The sequence below is a fragment of the Rhodnius prolixus genome, unplaced genomic scaffold (assembly GCF_049639745.1).
Source record: "Rhodnius prolixus isolate KJV_2025 unplaced genomic scaffold, Rpr scaffold_1, whole genome shotgun sequence".
Taxonomy (NCBI): Eukaryota; Metazoa; Arthropoda; class Insecta; order Hemiptera; family Reduviidae; genus Rhodnius; species Rhodnius prolixus.
In genome coordinates, this window is record NW_027411581.1 from 2,721,798 (window position 1) to 2,745,237 (window position 23,440).

Here is a 23,440-nt window from a genome sequence, read left to right on the forward strand (position 1 = left end):
AATTTATATTAAGTTGTACGTTGAAATTGCAAAAACGGATATATACATAACAAAAAACCTTCTTTTAAGTTAAAATGATTTAAGGCGCGTCTACATCTAAGGTTATTGGCGCCCGGAGCTTTTTTCAGTGCACAACCGGCCTCCGGACAGTGTTCTCTCGTTACAGACAACACTGTCCATCACCGGACAGTGAGCTGTAAGAAGCTCCTAGGAAGAGAAAATCTAAGGGTCAGCAGCTGGATTCGAACCCGGGACCTCCGCGTGGGAGTCCAGTACGCTAACCGCTTAGCTAATCCTTCCCTTCCTTCTTTTTAAGATTAGTGATTTAAAAAATAAAAATTGTTTACCTTGTACTTCGGCTTGCAGAGAAAGGACAGACTAAATTTAGAAGAATTTATATACTGCTGGCACTGGATTTTGTCCCTGAACGTAAAAACGAACTAATCCTGTTCAAAAAAGCGATGAAAACTATCTCTGGACCTGTGGAGCTAGTCTGGGCGATACAACAGACCAATCAAACATCTAGAAAATCCAATAGTTTCAATTTAAAGTCCTTTGAAATATGGATCCGGACAGTGTACTGTAAAAAGCTACTAGATAGAGAAAATCTAGGAGCTAGCAGCTGGATTCGAACCCGCGATCTTCGCGTTGGAATCCAGTATTCGCTAATCCCTTTCTTCAACATATTATAATTATTGATAGTTTATGCAATTATGTATAGTTCAGTTTTAGGTTTTTTTATAAAACATAGGAGACACTGAAATTCCAAAATGTTGAAAATTGATTGTTATCCTCCCAAATATTCCTATAAGTTTACATTATTTATTTTAAATAAATAAACAGATCAGTAATCCAATTTACAGAAACAACAATAACAATAATAATAACATAAATAATACAAATAGTTCTCAGTCTAGAATTTACATAGGTTTATAATTAGGCTTTAGTATTTTATTTTACCTTTTAGAGGTTTTTAAACATTTAATAGAAATAAATTCACTGCCAACAAGTTCTAAGTTTTTCTGCCTCAAACTATCATTAAATTTTGAAATTGTTTATTTCTTTGTTATTTTTTTCCTACTAATGCTGAGAAGAATTATTGCGATCAAGTCATGTTCCATGATTCATGTTTATGTTTCGAGTTTTCAGAGATAATTCATGAATGTGGTTTCACTGAGTCCGAATAAGTGGATTTTACAAATTGATACTCGGTTATTTTGCTGCTAAAACAAAAAGTTTCACTACCACTTAAAAAAAAAAGTTTTCCTAGTAAAATTAATATTTTCAGTCATTTTTGTAAGAATTCTGAGGGAAATGTAACATTGCAAAACAATAGCCTCTCCTTTGTACTGTGATATATCTTAAGTAATTTTGATGTATTGATAGAAATCGAAGTATAAAGAAAATCTGCTACCAAGAAGTTAGATTATACAGCAACATTTCCAAAATGTTTGGACTTCTCTAGAAAATACTTCACTTATTACTGAAGTACTGTCTAAGGACAATTCCACAAGCTGTTTAAAAAATTGTTAATATCTATCTAAAGCTAGAGAGATTTTATTTGTGAAAAGAGTATAATTTATTTTACTTTCAAATACCAACAATACTCTCGCGCAAAATACAAATAATCAAAACATAAACAAACTGCGTACTTTGTAACAAAAAACATTTGGGAGGGGGTTTTTAAATCTCAGAAGAATAGAATTACTTGGTTGAATATCATGAATAAAAATTAATACGAAGTTATTTTTCATATCTTTCAGTAAAGTTTTATTTTCCTTTCATAATATTTTGAGAATTTTCTATACTTCTCTCAGAGGCGAGGAGTTCTACACTTGGATACACAGACTTGTTTTCTATAAATAACCTGGTGTTCAGCAGCCTGGCCTATGTGGTGTAGGTAAAAAAGTGTACTATGGTTTGGCTTCTGTAATGTTGTTATTTTAGATTTTTTTAAATTAGATTTTGTTAATATTTATGTTTGTGCTTGGTAAAAATAAAAATGGGAACAATTTTAAATGAATTGGAAGCTGCAGCCAAAGTAATGCTGGTAAGAAAGAATCTCTTAACAATTCAAGTTTAATATTAACCACCTTAAGCTGTGATAAATTAAATTTGCCTGTAACGTCCTGTTTTTAAAGTTACAATACTTTATTTTAAGATTCTTTTACGTGTAAGAATTATAATGAAATAAGCATTAAATAATTCTAGTTACAAGGATGGGGTTATTACTTTTGTAGATTTGTTTAAAGAAACCATTTTGTGCATTTTTTGACAAACTAATTTGTTAAAAATTTGCCAATATCGCTTGCCTATAATCAATACATTATAAATGTAAAGTAATTCTCATTTTAATCGATGGAGTTTCTTCCCCTCAGCTTAGTCGTGGTCTGTAATAGAGAAAGCTGTTTTAGTAGATTAACTCCAATGATATGCCTTATAATTTCAAAACACTGTAGGGCTGATTAGTAGATATTTAATCGTATCCTTTTTGGAAATTTGACAATAAATTAAATCTTCAATAATTCTTAGTTATTACGGCGTTATGTCCTGTTGATGTTTCTATTACTTTTTTTATTGTAACTTCATCCTTTAAGACTGATTAAATAGTTTAGTTCATTGCACCAGCAGAAATAGCTTGAGTTTGCCTGTTTATATCTGTTTCCTATTTTTTAACTGAGAATATTGGGGGATAATTCTTTCTCCTAACATCCTTCCGTTGTTTTGGGGATTACTTTTTCCCTATCTTTCAACCGCCTCTATCCCGGCTGTGCGGAAAGTCCTCTCAGTTAGCTATTCCTTGAAGCAATTGTCTGCGGAACAACATGAGAAGATATAAGTTAGAATTTACGTTCCTTGGGCGTATTAAGTAGAACGCTATTGAATTGTTGAAACGAACGTGGACTGAAAGCTGATAAAGGAAACTCTCTCTTTCGATTTTACACAGGGGCGTATTTTTATTATTATTAATACTTGTTTGCTTAAATGTCTACTTAAAAGGGGCATAATGTTATATACAAAACGTTCTCGGAGTATAAAGGATAATAACGCGTTTGTAACTTGTCTGATGTGGATAGGTCCGTGGAAATTTTTAATTAAAAGGGCCATTTTGTCTTTATATAAACCCTTTATCTTACTTCATATTTCCTTCTCAACCGTAAAATGTATAGGATTTACAGTAAAAAATCCATAGTTTTCTGTTTTTGCTGTTCTTTTAGCCTCCGCTTAACCAATTCGTTGTTCCGCGGATGCTATTCTTCCAGATAATCCTTCTTCTTCCCCTGATCCTGCAGTGGCTTCAAAGCTAACTTCTTTAGGGACCAGTATTCCCGACCTATTTAAGTGAATAGAATATCTCCCTGTTAGCTTTTTTTCTCCCTATAAGGGCTTTCTTTACGATCTTATTCCCAAGAGCAGTTCGTCTACAGCTCGACCAAGGATACTTTTTTTAGTACAATAAAAAGCATGAACTGTTTGTAGGCCATTAAGTGAGGAAATATTTTGAATTTTTAGAATCCTTTTTTTTTTAAAAAAAAATATGTTTCATTTCCAAAGGCACCACCATCAATGATCACCAACGCCCATCGCCATGCAGCTGAAGAAGTGTTTCTTAATTTCCGAAAAACCAAATCACCCTACGCTATTTGCAAGCACGTTTTTGGTAATAAAATCAGTAATATTAATAATATAAAAAGCATAGATTAATTGAAGCATTAGCTCTAATAATTGGTGTCATTCTATAATTTTTCAGAGACAAGCACAGTTGATTATGTTATATTTGAAACCGCTACCACATTAAAAGAAGCCCTAATCCGTGAATGGAATCAACTGCAGGAGTCAGAAATAATAGAACTTAGACAGTACCTGTTACAATATACTGTACAAAAACCAACTTTACCTACTTTTGTTAGAGAAAGAATACTACAGGTAAATTTTTTTTATTTACATATTGTTAAAAAATACTTTACTGGCAATGTGATGTTTTTGAGAAATACCATGATTTGAAAATTTTCTAAATGAAAATCAGATTGCTCGCAGAAATCGAGAATTCGTCTATCCTCTATTTTTAATTACCCAAACTTTTAAAGATAGACACGACAAAAAGTCGATCCCATCTAGCATAATCTTCTTTTTGGTCACAAATAGAATCATTATGAAAATAGTAGAAATTTGTTAAAAGCTTAATCTGAAGCACCTGTTGCTAAAGCAGCTGATCTCAATTTCAGTATGTAAGCCAAATTGCTATTTGAAAACCGTTTACTTTACCTGATTGCTCTCCATTGCTAAGCATTTCATTCCCTAGTTTCTATCAAGCTTGATTTTCTTGAAAGCCGATTATGATTGGTTAGATAAGTCTAGATCTTAATTATTAACTCTTACATATTATGTTTTTCGAAAGAAAACTAAGTACATTTACTAAAAGAAACTTAATTTATTTAACTTCCATTAAAATGTAAAGATAGAACAAGTACGGTTTTTTTTTTCTGTCGAATATGATCTGTTCAGAGAACCTGAGCAACTGCCATCAAAATTAGAACCGCATTTTAAGTCAGTCGAAGAAGAAAGAGTTTTTGTAATATATATCTTTTTAAATCCTTGAACGCAGGTTTAGACTTTACTTATTAAATTATATTTACTTAAAAGTGTAAGTTATCTAACAGCATAAAAAATATTTATTTCAATTATGGTCCAATTATTATAATTATTTTTTGAATAGTTTACAAACTTACTGCCAATCTATTTCCACATTTATAGTTGCTTATTTGAAAAAGTTTATGTTTCTTATTATTTTTTAGGTAATTGCAATCATGATAAAAAGAGGCAGTGTCAATGATTTTGGAATTGAAAGAGGGAATCTGTTAGGCGAAGTTGAACAACTAGTACTTAGCGGTGACTTACCAAGGGTAAGCTTAGAGTTTGTTTCAACAAAATAGTTTAGGATAATCATTTCCTGGCGCCAAATTCTCCCTCATTCGATGTCCCCGAAGTAAACCTTACCAGATTTCGCTGTAATTAAGTAATGATAAACAATTTTTTTTTTTTTTTTTGTTCTGTAGCAAGTACTTGGCTGCAGTATTATGTCCGCTTTAATGTTTGAATATGGAAACACTGTCAAATCATCTGATGTCGGCCTAACTTGGGAAACACATTTTAAGGCTAAGAAAAATTTTGAGGTAAACTTGAATGTTTTAAAATATCATTTATGCTAGTCAATGTGAGACTTTTTTTCAAGTTTAAATATTTTAATTTATTTTTTCCAGGCCACAGATTTGAAACGAATTTTACAATTGTGTATACGAGCTTTAGCGGAAGTGGCAAACATGCCAACTCCATTCTCACAGCATGCACTAACTTTATTGAAACATTTGCTCTCAATATCGGAAGCTGTATTCAATTGGTTTTTCATTACATCAAGCTATATCCTTTTATTGCAATTAATTCTTAACATTTTCTATAATTTTTGAATTGTAGTCAAGGTCTAGTTTATCATAGCTCTTAACACTATGTGATTATCTCTGTCTAGTAACCCTAAAATGAAAATTTGAAAATCCATCTTAATAAATAGATTAGCTTTCAGTTAATCGCCTGCTGTTAGTCATTGACTATCATATGATTGTCAAATTTATCACTTTTACAATGTCGATTTTGGAGATGACTAAAAATAATGACAAGGGTTTTCCTATGGCGGCAAAAATACAAATTTCGAGTTAGGTACATTTTCAAAAAATATAGATAAAGTAAATCTCTTTTAAACACTATTCATCTAATTTTCGCGAATTCACTTATTCACCGTTGCTTTAGACGTGATAATTCCATGTGTGTCTCGTATGTTGTGTGTCCTTTGTTGGAAGATTAAGATATTTCCTTAACAGTCGCACTTAATGGGTAGTATGCTTCCAAAAAGATTAATTGGAGTATTTGAAAGTGTTTACGACGCTGAACAATTTCCATCGCTTAAGTTAACCGCTCAATGGAAGGATTTGATACAGAATAGAAATGTGGTGAATCTATATTTCGATGTAAGTATTTATTATTATTTGAATTAAAGTGCGATAAGATTTTTATCTTAGCAGTTATGTATTAAAATTAAGACATCACAAGCGAGATATTTTTTCAGCGACCACACTCTTCATGGCCCATACTTTGTCAGCTTCTCATTGTAATTCCCTGCTTCTTCAGTTAAAGTGTACATAGTATGATTTCTTATCTAACTAAGTACAATATGGATAGTACTGGCAACCATGTGGTCCGTGAGGACAACCGTTGCCAATATGCTTAATCCTGAAGACTATGAACATCTGGTTCATAGTCTTTTACAACGTTTTCGGCTGACCCTAATCTCTGCCACCAATCCATTGCTGTCGCTGATTTCTTCTATCAGCCTATCCGGCTGATAGTACTTGGTGCAGTCCTATAGCTACTTTGGATGAAACAGTTTACTAAAGATGTGGTGGATTTTTTTAATTTAAGTGGTATCTTCATTTTTGACGTCATTTTGGCCTTGAGCCTTTTTATTTACATAGTCAAGAGAGTTTTAAAATAAAATAGAGCAGTAGGATTGGTTCAGTAAATATTTTATTACTGTTCATTATTTTTGGTGACTGATTCAATTGTTTCAATAGGGTGGAAAAATCAATGCCCATTTCAGTCATATTTTTAATTTTTTATTGTGTCCAGCTTTCGATGAGACATCCGAATTAGACAAGACAGTCGACACACCAACCTTTAATGATGTAAAATATTACATTGTCAAATAGGTAAATCATTTTGGAAATTACATTAAATTAAACAAATTCATTTTAATATAATTATTATTGTTAACACACTGTAAAATATGTTGCACAGCCCTGATGATGACCTAGGTCAGGTGTCGGCAACCCGCGGCTCGCGAGCCGCGTGTGGCTCTTTTATCCAAATTTTGTGGCTCTTCAGCCTGTCCAAAATAAATTGTATATTTCAATTTTATTGAAACAAATTAAAATTTCATTTATTAAAGTAAAGATATTCTTTCAAAAAGAATTTTAAATGTGATAGGTTTGAAATTGAATAGAATTATATTAAAATACAGTACGTAATATATAGGACTGCCGCCATTTTCATTCAAACACAGGTTTAGTTATTATTTATTTGTTTATTTACTTTGCAATATGTGAAAATAAATATATGAAACATTTAAATGTTATTGAATAGCATAAAATTATAATTTGTGAATACAAATGATCTACAGAGTTGTTTACACTCTATCATCCTTGCGGCTCTTGGTAAGATTTATTAAAATTATTTAAGGAGAAATGGCTCTCTACTTAAAATAGGTTGCCGACCCCTGACCTAGGTCGAAAACTCGGCACAATAAAAAGTTCAAAATATGACTGAAATTGGCATTTATTTTTTCATTCTATTAAATATTTTATGATTTAATGACAGCAATTACATCTTTAAAAATATATTTTATTTATTAATTTAAAACTACATTCCATTGGTTCAGACTGACATTAGATAGAACATATTAGCATCAAATACATTTCAAAACTATCGAAAGATACTGTCGTTTACAGAAATTAATCAATAACTAAGCCATCCTATGTTATTACGTCAAAAAAAGAAGTTAAAAACAGTTAAAAGTTGAAGACACACAAGTAAGTATATTACGAAAATCTGTCTCCAATACGTACGCTTCCAATAGTTGGAAGTAATTGTTGTATTGCAATGCAATAAATTTAGCAATATCAAATCCGCATTTATGGAGTGCAGTGTCATTTAAGCTGAACGCTTTAGGCTAGGGATATCCTCAATGTTTTTTTTTTTTACGTAGTCTCAACAATTGGTAATTCATCGAAGACAGTTTCTCACCAGCTTCTCTGAAAGCGCTGTCTCGTTTGGTTCAAAGTTTTTAGTTTTTATTTATTTATTTATTCATTAATTTTTATTAAACTATGAAAGATTTTAATATTGATTGATTGTTTTTTAGGTATATTGGAAAATACGATATAATCCCCAGTTGTCCCATCATTCTCTGAGCTGTTTGTCACAACTTGCATCGCTGAACGGTCCGACATTAACCGACAGGGAACAAAGAATTGCCTATTTCACTAACTACATTCAATCATTTCTAAAGCTGATAACCAGGTTAATTTTGTCAAATGTATTTATATTTGAGAAAAAAAAAGTATTTTTAGTTTTTTATTTTGTTTTAGTAAGTTCTTTAGTAAATTTTAGCTTTGATTGAATTCTTTGCAGTATAGAAGTGCTGGACAGAGAAGCCCTAGGGATATCAAACATTATACGCAATCTGATTACATATTTCCCACCACGGTTGATGGTATCATTACCGCAGGATTTGGTTCGACATTTCTTAGATCAGGTCACGCGATTAACTTGTTTCTTTGCTGAGGGGGCCGCCAATGAAGTATATGTAAGTTTTAAATTGCTTCAATTTTTGATTTTCATTTATTTATGCATTTAATTTTCCTGGGAAAATTGATTTTAAGGTCAGATCTAAGAGAGATTACGGTTTTAAAAACTACTTAATGTTTATTAAATGCACAAAGGGAAAGTAATTTCTTATAAAACATTAAAAACTTCTCTGAAATGTAACCTTACTAAGTGGAACCTACCCCAATCCGTCCATGAGAACTACCTTAAAACGAATTTTACTTCAAAACATTATTGAAGTAACAGTTATAAATCTTACTTGTATGGTACCTAGGTATAAATATAATCTAATAGCCGCTTTCAAGAAAAAATAAAATATATTACAGAAAATAAAAACACTCAATTAAGTTCCTTCCGGTGGGCCGTACATACACGTACATATGTGTTCAAATAATCAGTGCCCAAATTGGGCTGAGAGAAAACATACTACTATAATTATCACTATCTAGTTCAATTAGTTCGTTTCACCAATATCAGGTTCATTGAATTAACCTGTTAGTGTGTTTGACGTGTATACACGTCAAACCAAATCTCTACTATGGTGCGTTCGACGTGTATACACGTTGTGAAAAATATAAAATAGCCATTAACAAAAAAAAAAAAAACCTCGAAATTTTAATAAAATACAATAAGAATATTATTTGGTGGGATGTTTCCTTTATCCTACCAATAGAACTGCCAAGTATTTTATATGGAGGGAGATGGTGGGAGTCAGCCAAATGATAAGTGGTTGGTACATGTTTGGTCTCCGCATTAGAGATTCGGGAATTACGCACACAAATAAAAGCTCTCAACCCTTGTGCAATGCCCGTTTTTATCTTAGATAGAGATTCAGGACCTCAGTACTAGCATGATTTCATTTTGGCACAGAATTCAAAGCTCTCTTTTCTTCCTTGTAAAAGCTCTTGAGTATCTAGTTAACTACAGCAATGTATACGTGAAGCGGTGCTTTGATTTTGAAATGCACAGAATGCTCTGTAATCTAAAGCCCCAGAAATTGCAGAAAAAGTGCTTGCAAGTGACTATTACGACGTTGTAAACTTTTGGTTGTTTTGCCCTGCGTTTGACGGGTATACACGTCATTGTCTGATTTTAATTCCGCACACTGTGGGGGGGGGGATTTTTAAAACAAAATACCTCGCTTAACTGGTTAAAAAGAGCCAGAGTCACAAGGGAATGCTGGGGAATTCAGAGCTCAGGAATATTCTATGATATTACTATTTCATCCTTTTGGAAGAAGGAATCTTTGTCTTTTTCTGAAATAGGGATGTTAGGAAAGGTTTTTTAGAAGAGTCTTATCAAGTTCAGGATCCACGTTCTTAGATATTCCATCAATAATAATTAATTTATTGTAGTCATAGAAGTTGTCATTTGCATTTTGCGCATCTCATCACATTTTGTTTCCTATTTTACAGTTACAAATGGAAGACTATATAATCATGGAAGCGTTTGAAAGTTTATTAAAAGTCTGGATAACCTTACTGGATGAAGGACAATTATTTAAGGAAGAATATTGTAAACAAGCTTCTGCTCAGATTTTTAACACTTATTTAAAGTCTCACCTTTCTCCACCAGATGGTAACAGAGGCACGGTAAGAATTCACACGCTTTTGAATTTTAAAATGTAAAAATTGGTCGTCTCTTCTTTTTTTTCACAACTATTTTATTTTTCATTTACATCTGTCTTGTTACGAACTTAGGACTCGAATGATTCTATACAATAAAAAATATGTTTTAACAATCCACATATTTAACTGGTGCACATCTCAAATTACAAACAATGAGAATTTTTTAAGATTAGGTGAATAGATACCACTCCAAATTATTTTTATTTGTTTTCTTTGTGGAGTAGAAGGAAGAGTAAACTTATACCTAGATGGTTGTTGTAAAATACAAATAAAAGTTTTAAAATCGCGAAATTAGCAGAGTTTTTGCACAATCTCCCCCAACCTATAATTATTAAATTTTCTGTTAATATCTCCTCACTTTACTTTGAAGGGAGAAGAGACAGTTGATGAGATTGAAGAAATTGAAGAAGATGATAGAGTCAGATTTCGAGAACAGTTGCAAACTATTGGTCTTCTTGGCAGACAAGTAATTTTAGTATTTCCTTTTTCTGTAACGGTTATCTTTTCTTGTCATATGCAAGGCTCTTGAATTGTTATTTTAATGTTTCCATTTTAAAAAAAGGTCCCTGGCCATTCAGTGCCACTAATGGCCAAATTGATTGAAGAGCGTACAATCAAATTATATTCTTATTTGGAGAGGATTCATCAGAATTCCAGCAGTATGTCCGATACACGTGTTTTAGGAAATTTATTTGAAGATCTACATTGGCTAATACTCATCGCTGGTAAGTAATTATCATTCCAGAATTTCATTGATTTTTTTTTTCGTTCGATCTATTGACGAGAATAACAGCTGACCATTCCATATGGTTTTCTTGCGGCATTGCCTTTCACTTAAAATTAGACTAGTCCGCAAAATATTGTTTCAGAAGTAAACGATTGAGAAAAGATTTTTCATTAAATATTCGGCTTTTTAAGCACAATATTTACAGCCAGTGACTCTGATTCACAACTTTCATCCATCCACATGATAGACTGCATTTAAAGATTAACAACCACACATAAAAAAAGCAACAAATTAAATTAAGATAATCAACACTAATGAAACAAATCCAACAAATCATAACTTAAAAACACAGGATCCTGCTCTCAGTAGATTCACCTTTCATCACAAAAAATATTTTCTCATATAACATAGAGACATAAACAGACAGATATAGAAGTTTGAAATTTAAACCTTTTGCAAAACCTCCAAAATTTAAACTTCTATATCTCTATAATTATTCGTAAAAATCTATCGAGTAGGAAACGATATATTCAGAGTTAAAGTTTGATTTCGTTTGAAAGAGTGAAATCTTTAACTTCAAATATCTCGTAAACTACTCGATAGCTTTTGTTTATATTTTATCTGCATATGGAGACAACTTTTGGCTATAACTGTATAAAATTTCGTAAAAATCTGTCGAGTAGGAAACGAGATATTCAGAGTTAAAGTTTGGTTTCGTTTGAAAGAGTGAAATCTTTAACTTCAAATATCTCGTAAACTACTCGATAGCTTTTGTTTATATTTTATCTGCATATGGAGACAACTTTTGTCTATAATTGTTTAAAATTTCGTAAAAATCTGTCGAGTAGGAAACGAGATATTCAGAGTTAAAGTTTGGTTTCGTTTGAAACAGTGAAATCTTTAACTTCAAATATCTCGTAAACTACTCGATAGATTTTGTTTATATTTTATCTGTATATGGAGACTACTTTTGTCTATAATTCTTTAAAATTTCGTAAGAATCTGTCGAGTAGGAGACGAGATATTTAAAGTTAAAGTTTGGTTTCGTTTGAAAGAGTGAAATCTTTAACTTCAAATATCTCGTAAACTACTCGATAGATTTTGTTTATATTTTACCTGTATATGGAGACCATTTTTGTCTATAATTCTATAAAATTTCGTAAAAATCTGTCGAGTAGGAAACGAGATATTTAGAGTTAAAGTTTGGTTTCGTTTGAAACAGTGAAATCTTTAACTTCAAATATCTCGTAAACTACTCAAAAGATTTTGTTTATATTTTACCTGTATATGGAGACAACTTTTGTCTATAAGTGTATAAAATTTCGTAAAAATCTGTCGAGTAGGAAACGAGATATTTAGAGTTAAATTTTGGTTTCGTTTGAAAGAGTGAAATCTTTAACTTCAAATATCTCATAAACTACTCGATAGCTTTTGTTTATATTTTATCTGCATATGGAGACAACTTTTGTCAATAATTGTTTAAAATTTCGTAAAAATCTGTCGAGTAGGAAACGAGATATTCAGAGTTAAAGTTTGGTTTCGTTTGAAACAGTGAAATCTTTAACTTCAAATATCTCGTAAACTACTCGATAGATTTTGTTTATATTGTATCTGTATATGGAGACATCTTTTGTCTTTAACTGTATAAAATTTCGTAAACATCTGTCGAGTAGGAAACGAGATATTTAGAGTTAAATTTTGGTTTCGTTTGAAACAGTGAAATCTTTAACTTCAAATATCTCGTAAACTACTCGATAGATTTTGTTTATATTTTACCTGTATATGGAGACAATTTTTGTCTATAATTCTATAAAATTTCGTAAAAATCTGTCGAGTAGGAAACGAGATATTTAGAGTTAAAGTTTGGTTTCGTTTGAAACAGTGAAATCTTTAACTTCAAATATCTCGTAAACTACTCAAAAGATTTTGTTTATATTTTACCTGTATATGGAGACAACTTTTGTCTATAAGTGTATAAAATTTCGTAAAAATCTGTCGAGTAGGAAACGAGATATTTAGAGTTAAATTTTGGTTTCGTTTGAAAGAGTGCAATCTTTAACTTCAAATATCTCGTAAACTACTCGATAGATTTTGTTTATATTTTATCTGTATATGGAGACAACTATTGTCTATAACTGTTTAAAATTTCGTAAAAATCTGTCGAGTAGGAAACGAGATATTCAGAGTTAAAGTTTGGTTTCGTTTGAAACAGTGAAATCTTTAACTTCAAATATCTCATAAACTACTCGATAGCTTTTGTTTATATTTTATCTGCATATGGAGACAACTTTTGTCAATAATTGTTTAAAATTTCGTAAAAATCTGTCGAGTAGGAAACGAGATATTCAGAGTTAAAGTTTGGTTTCGTTTGAAACAGTGAAATCTTTAACTTCAAATATCTCGTAAACTACTCGATAGATTTTGTTTATATTGTATCTGTATATGGAGACATCTTTTGTCTTTAACTGTATAAAATTTCGTAAACATCTGTCGAGTAGGAAACGAGATATTTAGAGTTAAATTTTGGTTTCGTTTGAAACAGTGAAATCTTTAACTTCAAATATCTCGTAAACTACTCGATAGATTTTGTTTATATTTTACCTGTATATGGAGACAATTTTTGTCTATAATTCTATAAAATTTCGTAAAAATCTGTCGAGTAGGAAACGAGATATTTAGAGTTAAAGTTTGGTTTCGTTTGAAACAGTGAAATCTTTAACTTCAAATATCTCGTAAACTACTCAAAAGATTTTGTTTATATTTTACCTGTATATGGAGACAACTTTTGTCTATAAGTGTATAAAATTTCGTAAAAATCTGTCGAGTAGGAAACGAGATATTTAGAGTTAAATTTTGGTTTCGTTTGAAAGAGTGCAATCTTTAACTTCAAATATCTCGTAAACTACTCGATAGATTTTGTTTATATTTTATCTGTATATGGAGACAACTATTGTCTATAACTGTTTAAAATTTCGTAAAAATCTGTCGAGTAGGAAACGAGATATTCAGAGTTAAAGTTTGGTTTCGTTTGAAACAGTGAAATCTTTAACTTCAAATATCTCGTAAACTACTCGATAGATTTTGTTTATATTTTATCTGTATATGGAGACTACTTTTGTCTATAATTCTTTAAAATTTCGTAAGAATCTGTCGAGTAGGAGACGAGATATTTAAAGTTAAAGTTTGGTTTCGTTTGAAAGAGTGAAATCTTTAACTTCAAATATCTCGTAAACTACTCGATAGATTTTGTTTATATTTTATCTGTATATGGAGACAACTTTTGTCTATAAGTGTATAAAATTTCGTAAAAATCTGTCGAGTAGGAAACGAGATATTTAGAGTTAAATTTTGGTTTCGTTTGAAACAGTAAAATCTTTAACTTCAAATATCTAGTAAACTACTCGATAGATTTTGTTTATATTTTATCTGTATATGGAGACAACTTTTGTCTATAACTGTATAAAATTTCGTAAAAATCTGTCGAGTAGGAAACGAGATATTTAGAGTTAAATTTTGGTTTCATTTGAAACAGTAAAATCTTTAACTTCAAATATCTAGTAAACTACTCGATAGATTTTGTTTATATTTTATCTGTATATGGAGACAACTTTTGTCTGGAACTGTATAAAATTTCGTAAAAATCTGTCGAGTAGGAAACGAGATATTTAGTGTTAAATTTTGGTTTCGTTTGAAAGAGTGAAATCTTTAACTTCAAAAATCTCGTAAACTACTCGATAGATTTTGTTTATATTTTATCTGTATATGGCGACAACTTTTGTCTATAACTGTTTAAAATTTCGTAAAAATCTGTCGAGTAGGAAACGAGATATTCAGAGTTGAAGTTTGGTTTCGTTTGAAACAGTGAAATCTTTAACTTCAAATATCTCGTAAACTACTCGATAGATTTTGTTTATATTTTATCTGTATATGGAGACAACTTTTGTCTATAAATATTTAAAATTTCGTAAATATCTGTCGAGTAGGAAACGAGATATTCAGAGTTAAAGTTTGGTTTCGTTTGTAACAGTGAAATCTTTAACTTCAAATATCTCGTAAACTACTTGATAGATTTTGTTTATATTTTACCTGTATATGGAGATAACTTTTGTCTATAATTGTTTAAAATTTCGTAAAAATCTGTCGAGTAGGAAACGAGATATTCAGAGTTAAAATTTGGTTTCGTTTGAAACAGTGAAATCTTTAACTTCAAATATCTCGTAAACTGCACGAAAGATTTTGTTTATATTTTATCTGTATATGGAGACTACTTTTGTCTATAACTGTATAAAATTTCGTAAAAATCAGTCGAGTAGGAAACGAGATATTTAGAGTTAAATTTTGGTTTCGTTTGAAACAGTAAAATCTTTAACTTCAAATATCTAGTAAACTACTCGATAGATTTTGTTTATATTTTATCTGTATATGGAGACAACTTTTGTCTGGAACTGTATAAAATTTCGTAAAAATCTGTCGAGTAGGAAACGAGATATTTAGAGTTAAATTTTGGTTTCGTTTGAAACAGTAAAATCTTTAACTCCAAATATCTCGTAAACTACTCGATAGATTTTGTTTATATTTTACCCGTATATGGAGAAAACTTTTCTCTATAAGTGTATAAAATTTCGTAAAAATTTGTCGAGTAGGAAACGAGATATTTAGAGTTAAATTTTGGTTTCGTTTGAAAGAGTGAAATCTTTAACTTCAAAAATCTCGTAAACTACTCGATAGATTTTGTTTATATTTTATCTGTATATGGCGACAACTTTTGTCTATAACTGTTTAAAATTTCGTAAAAATCTGTCGAGTAGGAAACGAGATATTCAGAGTTGAAGTTTGGTTTCGTTTGAAACAGTGAAATCCTTAACTTCAAATATCTCGTAAACTACTCGATAGATTTTGTTTATATTTTATCTGTATATGGAGACAACTTTTGTCTATAAATATTTAAAATTTCGTAAATATCTGTCGAGTAGGAAACGAGATATTCAGAGTTAAAATTTGGTTTCGTTTGAAACAGTGAAATCTTTAACTTCAAATATCTCGTAAACTACTTGATAGATTTTGTTTATATTTTACCTGTATATGGAGATAACTTTTGTCTATAATTGTTTAAAATTTCGTAAAAATCTGTCGAGTAGGAAACGAGATATTCAGAGTTAAATTTTGGTTTCGTTTGAAAGAGTGCAATCTTTAACTTCAAATATCTCGTAAACTACTCGATAGATTTTGTTTATATTTTATCTGTATATGGAGACAACTTTTGTCTATAACTGTTTGAAATTTCGTAAAAATCTGTGGAGTAGGAAACGAGATATTTAGAGTTAAATTTTGGTTTCGTTTGAAACAGTGAAATTTTTAACTTCAAATATCTCGTAAACTACTCGATAGCTTTTGTTTATATTTTATCTGCATATGGAGACTACTTTTGTCTATAATTCTTTAAAATTTCGTAAGAATCTGTCGAGTAGAAGACGAGATATTCAAAGTTAAAGTTTGGTTTCGTTTGAAAGAGTGAAATATTTAACTTCAAATATCTCGTAAACTACTCGATAGATTTTGTTTATATTTTATCTGTATATGGAGAAAACTTTTGTCTATAATTGTTTAAAATTTCGTAAAAATCTGTCGAGTAGGAAACGAGATATTCAGAGTTTAAGTTTGGTTTCGTTTGAAACAGTGAAATCTTTAACTTCAAATATCTCGTAAACTACTTGATAGATTTTGTTTATATTTTACCTGTATATGGAGATTACTTTTGTCTATAATTGTTTAAAATTTCGTAAAAATCTGTCGAGTAGGAAACGAGATATTCAGAGTTAAAGTTTGGTTTCGTTTGAAACAGTGAAATCTTTAACTTCAAATATCTCGTAAACTGCACGACAGATTTTGTTTATATTTTATCTGTTTATGGAGACTACTTTTGTCTATAACTGTATAAAATTTCGTAAAAATCTGTCGAGTAGGAAACGAGATATTTAGAGTTAAATTTTGGTTTCGTTTGAAACAGTGAAATCTTTAACTTCAAATATCTCGTAAACTACTCAATAGATTTTGTTTATATTTTATCTGTATATGGAGAAAACTTTTGTCTATAACTGTATAAAATTTCGTAAAATTCTGTCGAGTAGGAAACGAGATATTTAGAGTTAAATTTTGGTTTCGTTTGAAAGATTGAAATCTTTAACTTCAAATATCTCGTAAAGTACTCGATAGATTTTGTTTATATTTTACCTGTATATGGAGACAACTTTTGTCTATAATTGTATAAAATTTCGTAAAAATCTATCGAGTAGGAAACGAGATATTTAGAGTTAAATTTTGGTTTCGTTTGATACAGTGAAATCTTTAACTTCAAATATCTCGTAAACTACTCGATAGATTTTGTTTATATTTTATCTGTATATGGAGACAACTTTTGTCTATAACTGTATAAAATTTCGTAAAAATCTGTCGAGTAGGAAACGAGATATTTAGAGTTAAATTTTGGTTTCGTTTGAAACAGTAAAATCTTTAACTTCAAATATCTCGTAAACTACTCGATAGATTTTGTTTAAATTTTACCCGTATATGAAGACAACTTTTGTCTATAAGTGTATAAAATTTCGTCAAAATCTTTCGAGTAGGAAACGAGATATTTAGAGTTAAATTTTGGTTTCGTTTGAAAGATTGAAATCTTTAACTTCAAATGTCTCGTAAACTACTCGATAGATTTTGTTTATATTTTACCTGTATATGAAGTCAACTTTTGTCTATAATTGTATAAAATTTCGTAAAAATCTATCGAGTAGGAAACGAGATATTTAGAGTTAAATTTTGGTTTCGTTTGATACAGTGAAATCTTTAACTTCAAATATCTCGTAAACTACTCGATAGATTTTGTTTATATTTTATCTGTATATGGAGACAACTTTTGTCTATAACTGTATAAAATTTCGTAAAAATCTGTCGAGTAGGAAACGAGATATTTAGAGTTAAATTTTGGTTTCGTTTGAAAGAGTGAAATCTTTAAGTTCAAATATCTCGTAAACTACTCAATAGATTTTGTTTATATTTTATCTGTATATGGCGACAACTTTTGTCTATAACTGTTTAAAATTTCGTAAAAATCTGTCGAGTAGGAAACGAGATATTCTGAGTTAAAGTTTGGTTTCGTTTGAAACAGTGAAATATTTAACTTCAAATATCTCGTAAACTACTCGATAGATTTCGTTTATATTTTATCTGTATATGGAGACTACTTTTGTCTATAACTGTATAAAATTTCGTAAAAATCTGTTGAGTAGGAAACGAGATATTTAGAGTTAAATTTTGGTTTCGTTTGGAACAGTAAAATGTTTAACTTCAAATATCTCGTAAAGTACTCGATAGATTTGGTTTATATTTTATCTGTATATGGAGACAACTTCTGTCTATAACTGTTTAAAATTTCGTAAAAATCTGTCGAGTAGGAAACGAGATATACAGAGTTAAAGTTTAGTTTCGTTTGAAACAGTGAAATCTTTAACTTCAAATATCTCGTAAACTACTCGATAGATTTTGTTTATATTTTATCTGTATATGGAGACTACTTTTGTCTATAATTCTTTAAAATTTCGTAAGAATCTGTCGAGTAGAAGACGAGATATTCAAAGTTAAAGTTTGGTTTTCATTTGAAAGAGTGAAATATTTAACTTCAAATATCTCGTAAACTACTCGATAGATTTTGTTTATATTTTATCTGTATATGGCGACAACTTTTGTCTATAACTGTTTAAAATTTCGTAAAAATCTGTCGTGTAGGAAACGAGATATTCAGAGTTAAAGTTTGGTTTCGTTTGAAACAGTGAAATCTTTAACTTCAAATATCTCGTAAACTACTCGATAGATTTTGTTTATATTTTATCTGTATATGGAGACTACTTTTGTCTATAACTGTATAAAATTTCGTAAAAATCTGTTGAGTAGGAAACGAGATATTTAGCATTAAATTTTGGTTTCGTTTGGAACAGTAAAATGTTTAACTTCAAATATCTCGTAAACTACTCAATAGATTTTGTTTATATTTTATCTGTATATGGAGACAACTTTTGTCTATAAGTGTATAAAATTTCGTAAAAATCTGTCGAGTAGGAAACGAGATATTTAGAGTTAAATTTTGGTTTCGTTTGAAACAGTAAAATCTTTAACTTCAAATATCTAGTAAACTACTCGATAGATTTTGTTTATATTTTATCTGTATATGGAGACAACTTTTGTCTGGAACTGTATAAAATTTCGTAAAAATCTGTCGAGTAGGAAACGAGATATTTAGAGTTAAATTTTGGTTTCGTTTGAAACAGTAAAATCTTTAACTCCAAATATCTCGTAAACTACTCGATAGATTTTGTTTATATTTTATCTGTATATGGCGACAACTTTTGTCTATAACTGTTTAAAATTTCGTAAAAATCTGTCGAGTAGGAAACGAGATATTCAGAGTTAAAGTTTGGTTTAGTTTGAAACAGTGAAATCTTTAACTTCAAATATCTCGTAAACTACTTGATAGATTTTGATTATATTTTACCTGTATATGGAGATAACTTTTGTCTATAATTGTTTAAAATTTCGTAAAAATCTGTCGAGTAGGAAACGAGATATTCACAGTTAAAGTTTGGTTTCGTTTGAAACAGTGAAATCTTTAACTTCAAATATCTCGTAAACTGCACGACAGATTTTGTTTATATTTTATGTGCATATGGAGACTACTTTTGTCTATAACTGTATAAAATTTCGTAAAAATCTGTCGAGTAGAAAACGAGATATTTAGAGTTAAATTTTGGTTTCGTTTGAAACAGTGAAATCTTTAACTTCAAATATCTCGTAAACTACTCAATAGATTTTGTTTATATTTTATCTGTATATGGAGAAAACTTTTGTCTATAACTGTATAAAATTTCGTAAAAATCTGTCGAGTAGGAAACGAGATATTTAGAGTTAAATTTTGGTTTCGTTTGAAAGATTGAAATCTTTAACTTCAAATATCTCGTAAAGTACTCGATAGATTTTGTTTATATTTTACCTGTATATGGAGACAACTTTTGTCTATAGTTGTATAAAATTTCGTAAAAATCTCTCGAGTAGGAAACGAGATATTTAGAGTTAAATTTTGGTTTCGTTTGATACAGTGAAATCTTTAACTTCAAATATCTCGTAAACTACTCGATAGATTTAGTTTATATTTTATCTGTATATGGAGACAACTTTTGTCTATAACTGTATAAAATTTCGTAAAAATCTGTCGAGTAGGAAACGAGATATATAGAGTTAAATTTTGGTTTCGTTTGAAACAGTAAAATCTTTAACTTCAAATATCTCGTAAACTACTCGATAGATTTTGTTTACATTTTACCCGTATATGGAGACAACTTTTGTCTATAAGTGTATAAAATTTCGTAAAAATCTGTCGAGTAGGAAACGAGATATTTAGAGTTAAATTTTGGTTTCGTTTGGAACAGTAAAATGTTTAACTTCAAATATCTCGTAAACTACTCGATAGATTTTGTTTATATTTTACCCGTATATAGACACAACTTTTGTCTATAAGTGTATAAAATTTCGTAAAAATCTGTCGAGTAGGAAACGAGATATTTAGAGTTAAAGTTTGGTTTCGTTTGAAACAGTGAAATTTTTAACTTCAAATATCTCGTAAACTACTCGATAGCTTTTGTTTATATTTTATCTGCATATGGAGACTACTTTTGTCTATAATTCTTTAAAATTTCGTAAGAATCTGTCGAGTAGAAGACGAGATATTCAAAGTTAAAGTTTGGTTTCGTTTGAAAGAGTGAAATATTTAACTTCAAATATCTCGTAAACTACTCGATAGATTTTGTTTATATTTTATCTGTATATGGAGAAAACTTTTGTCTATAATTGTTTAAAATTTCGTAAAAATCTGTCGAGTAGGAAACGAGATATTCAGAGTTTAAGTTTGGTTTCGTTTGAAACAGTGAAATCTTTAACTTCAAATATCTCGTAAACTACTTGATAGATTTTGTTTATATTTTACCTGTATATGGAGATTACTTTTGTCTATAATTGTTTAAAATTTCGTAAAAATCTGTCGAGTAGGAAACGAGATATTCAGAGTTAAAGTTTGGTTTCGTTTGAAACAGTGAAATCTTTAACTTCAAATATCTCGTAAACTGCACGACAGATTTTGTTTATATTTTATCTGTTTATGGAGACTACTTTTGTCTATAACTGTATAAAATTTCGTAAAAATCTGTCGAGTAGGAAACGAGATATTTAGAGTTAAATTTTGGTTTCGTTTGAAACAGTGAAATCTTTAACTTCAAATATCTCGTAAACTACTCAATAGATTTTGTTTATATTTTATCTGTATATGGAGAAAACTTTTGTCTATAACTGTATAAAATTTCGTAAAAATCTGTCGAGTAGGAAACGAGATATTTAGAGTTAAATTTTGGTTTCGTTTGAAAGATTGAAATCTTTAACTTCAAATATCTCGTAAACTACTCGATAGATTTTGTTTATATTTTACCTGTATATGGAGACAACTTTTGTCTATAATTGTATAAAATTTCGTAAAAATCTATCGAGTAGGAAACGAGATATTTAGAGTTAAATTTTGGTTTCGTTTGATACAGTGAAATCTTTAACTTCAAATATCTCGTAAACTACTCGATAGATTTTGTTTATATTTTATCTGTATATGGAGACAACTTTTGTCTATAACTGTATAAAATTTCGTAAAAATCTGTCGAGTAGGAAACGAGATATTTAGAGTTAAATTTTGGTTTCGTTTGAAACAGTAAAATCTTTAACTTCAAATATCTCGTAAACTACTCGATAGATTTTGTTTAAATTTTACCCGTATATGAAGACAACTTTTGTCTATAAGTGTATAAAATTTCGTCAAAATCTGTCGAGTAGGAAACGAGATATTTAGAGTTAAATTTTGGTTTCGTTTGAAAGATTGAAATCTTTAACTTCAAATGTCTCGTAAACTACTCGATAGATTTTGTTTATATTTTACCTGTATATGAAGTCAACTTTTGTCTATAATTGTATAAAATTTCGTAAAAATCTATCGAGTAGGAAACGAGATATTTAGAGTTAAATTTTGGTTTCGTTTGATACAGTGAAATCTTTAACTTCAAATATCTCGTAAACTACTCGATAGATTTTGTTTATATTTTATCTGTATATGGAGACAACTTTTGTCTATAACTGTATAAAATTTCGTAAAAATCTGTCGAGTAGGAAACGAGATATTTAGAGTTAAATTTTGGTTTCGTTTGAAAGAGTGAAATCTTTAAGTTCAAATATCTCGTAAACTACTCAATAGATTTTGTTTATATTTTATCTGTATATGGCGACAACTTTTGTCTATAACTGTTTAAAATTTCGTAAAAATCTGTCGAGTAGGAAACGAGATATTCTGAGTTAAAGTTTGGTTTCGTTTGAAACAGTGAAATATTTAACTTCAAATATCTCGTAAACTACTCGATAGATTTCGTTTATATTTTATCTGTATATGGAGACTACTTTTGTCTATAACTGTATAAAATTTCGTAAAAATCTGTTGAGTAGGAAACGAGATATTTAGAGTTAAATTTTGGTTTCGTTTGGAACAGTAAAATGTTTAACTTCAAATATCTCGTAAAGTACTCGATAGATTTTGTTTATATTTTATCTGTATATGGAGACAACTTCTGTCTATAACTGTTTAAAATTTCGTAAAAATCTGTCGAGTAGGAAACGAGATATACAGAGTTAAAGTTTAGTTTCGTTTGAAACAGTGAAATCTTTAACTTCAAATATCTCGTAAACTACTCGATAGATTTTGTTTATATTTTATCTGTATATGGAGACTACTTTTGTCTATAATTCTTTAAAATTTCGTAAGAATCTGTCGAGTAGAAGACGAGATATTCAAAGTTAAAGTTTGGTTTTCATTTGAAAGAGTGAAATATTTAACTTCAAATATCTCGTAAACTACTCGATAGATTTTGTTTATATTTTATCTGTATATGGCGACAACTTTTGTCTATAACTGTTTAAAATTTCGTAAAAATCTGTCGAGTAGGAAACGAGATATTCAGAGTTAAAGTTTGGTTTCGTTTGAAACAGTGAAATCTTTAACTTCAAATATCTCGTAAACTACTCGATAGATTTTGTTTATATTTTATCTGTATATGGAGACTACTTTTGTCTATAACTGTATAAAATTTCGTAAAAATCTGTTGAGTAGGAAACGAGATATTTAGCATTAAATTTTGGTTTCGTTTGGAACAGTAAAATGTTTAACTTCAAATATCTCGTAAACTACTCAATAGATTTTGTTTATATTTTATCTGTATATGGAGACAACTTTTGTCTATAAGTGTATAAAATTTCGTAAAAATCTGTCGAGTAGGAAACGAGATATTTAGAGTTAAATTTTGGTTTCGTTTGAAACAGTAAAATCTTTAACTTCAAATATCTAGTAAACTACTCGATAGATTTTGTTTATATTTTATCTGTATATGGAGACAACTTTTGTCTGGAACTGTATAAAATTTCGTAAAAATCTGTCGAGTAGGAAACGAGATATTTAGAGTTAAATTTTGGTTTCGTTTGAAACAGTAAAATCTTTAACTCCAAATATCTCGTAAAGTACTCGATAGAT

General features: G+C 29.7%; 1 protein-coding gene across 4 annotated transcripts in view; it reads left to right on the forward strand.

The window, feature by feature from the left end:
• Positions 1–23,440, forward strand: part of LOC141447762 (exportin-4-like) — a 48,929-nt gene that overhangs the window by 3,649 nt on the left and 21,840 nt on the right. Inside the window, exons 1-12 of one of the 4 annotated variants that reach the window (XM_074115610.1) lie at positions 1,711–2,050; positions 3,556–3,661; positions 3,752–3,927; positions 4,797–4,904; positions 5,058–5,174; positions 5,262–5,418; positions 5,884–6,020; positions 7,970–8,127; positions 8,239–8,413; positions 9,849–10,025; positions 10,432–10,527; positions 10,624–10,786. In XM_074115610.1, the coding sequence (XP_073971711.1) occupies positions 2,003–2,050; positions 3,556–3,661; positions 3,752–3,927; positions 4,797–4,904; positions 5,058–5,174; positions 5,262–5,418; positions 5,884–6,020; positions 7,970–8,127; positions 8,239–8,413; positions 9,849–10,025; positions 10,432–10,527; positions 10,624–10,786 (1,618 nt within the window). In that variant the 5' untranslated portion in view covers positions 1,711–2,002. Of the gene's footprint in view, positions 1–1,710; positions 2,051–3,555; positions 3,662–3,751; positions 3,928–4,796; positions 4,905–5,057; positions 5,175–5,261; positions 5,419–5,883; positions 6,021–7,969; positions 8,128–8,238; positions 8,414–9,848; positions 10,026–10,431; positions 10,528–10,623; positions 10,787–23,440 lie in introns of those variants that run through there. The other 3 variants (XM_074115681.1, XM_074115755.1, XM_074115804.1) reach the window with 3 other exon arrangements.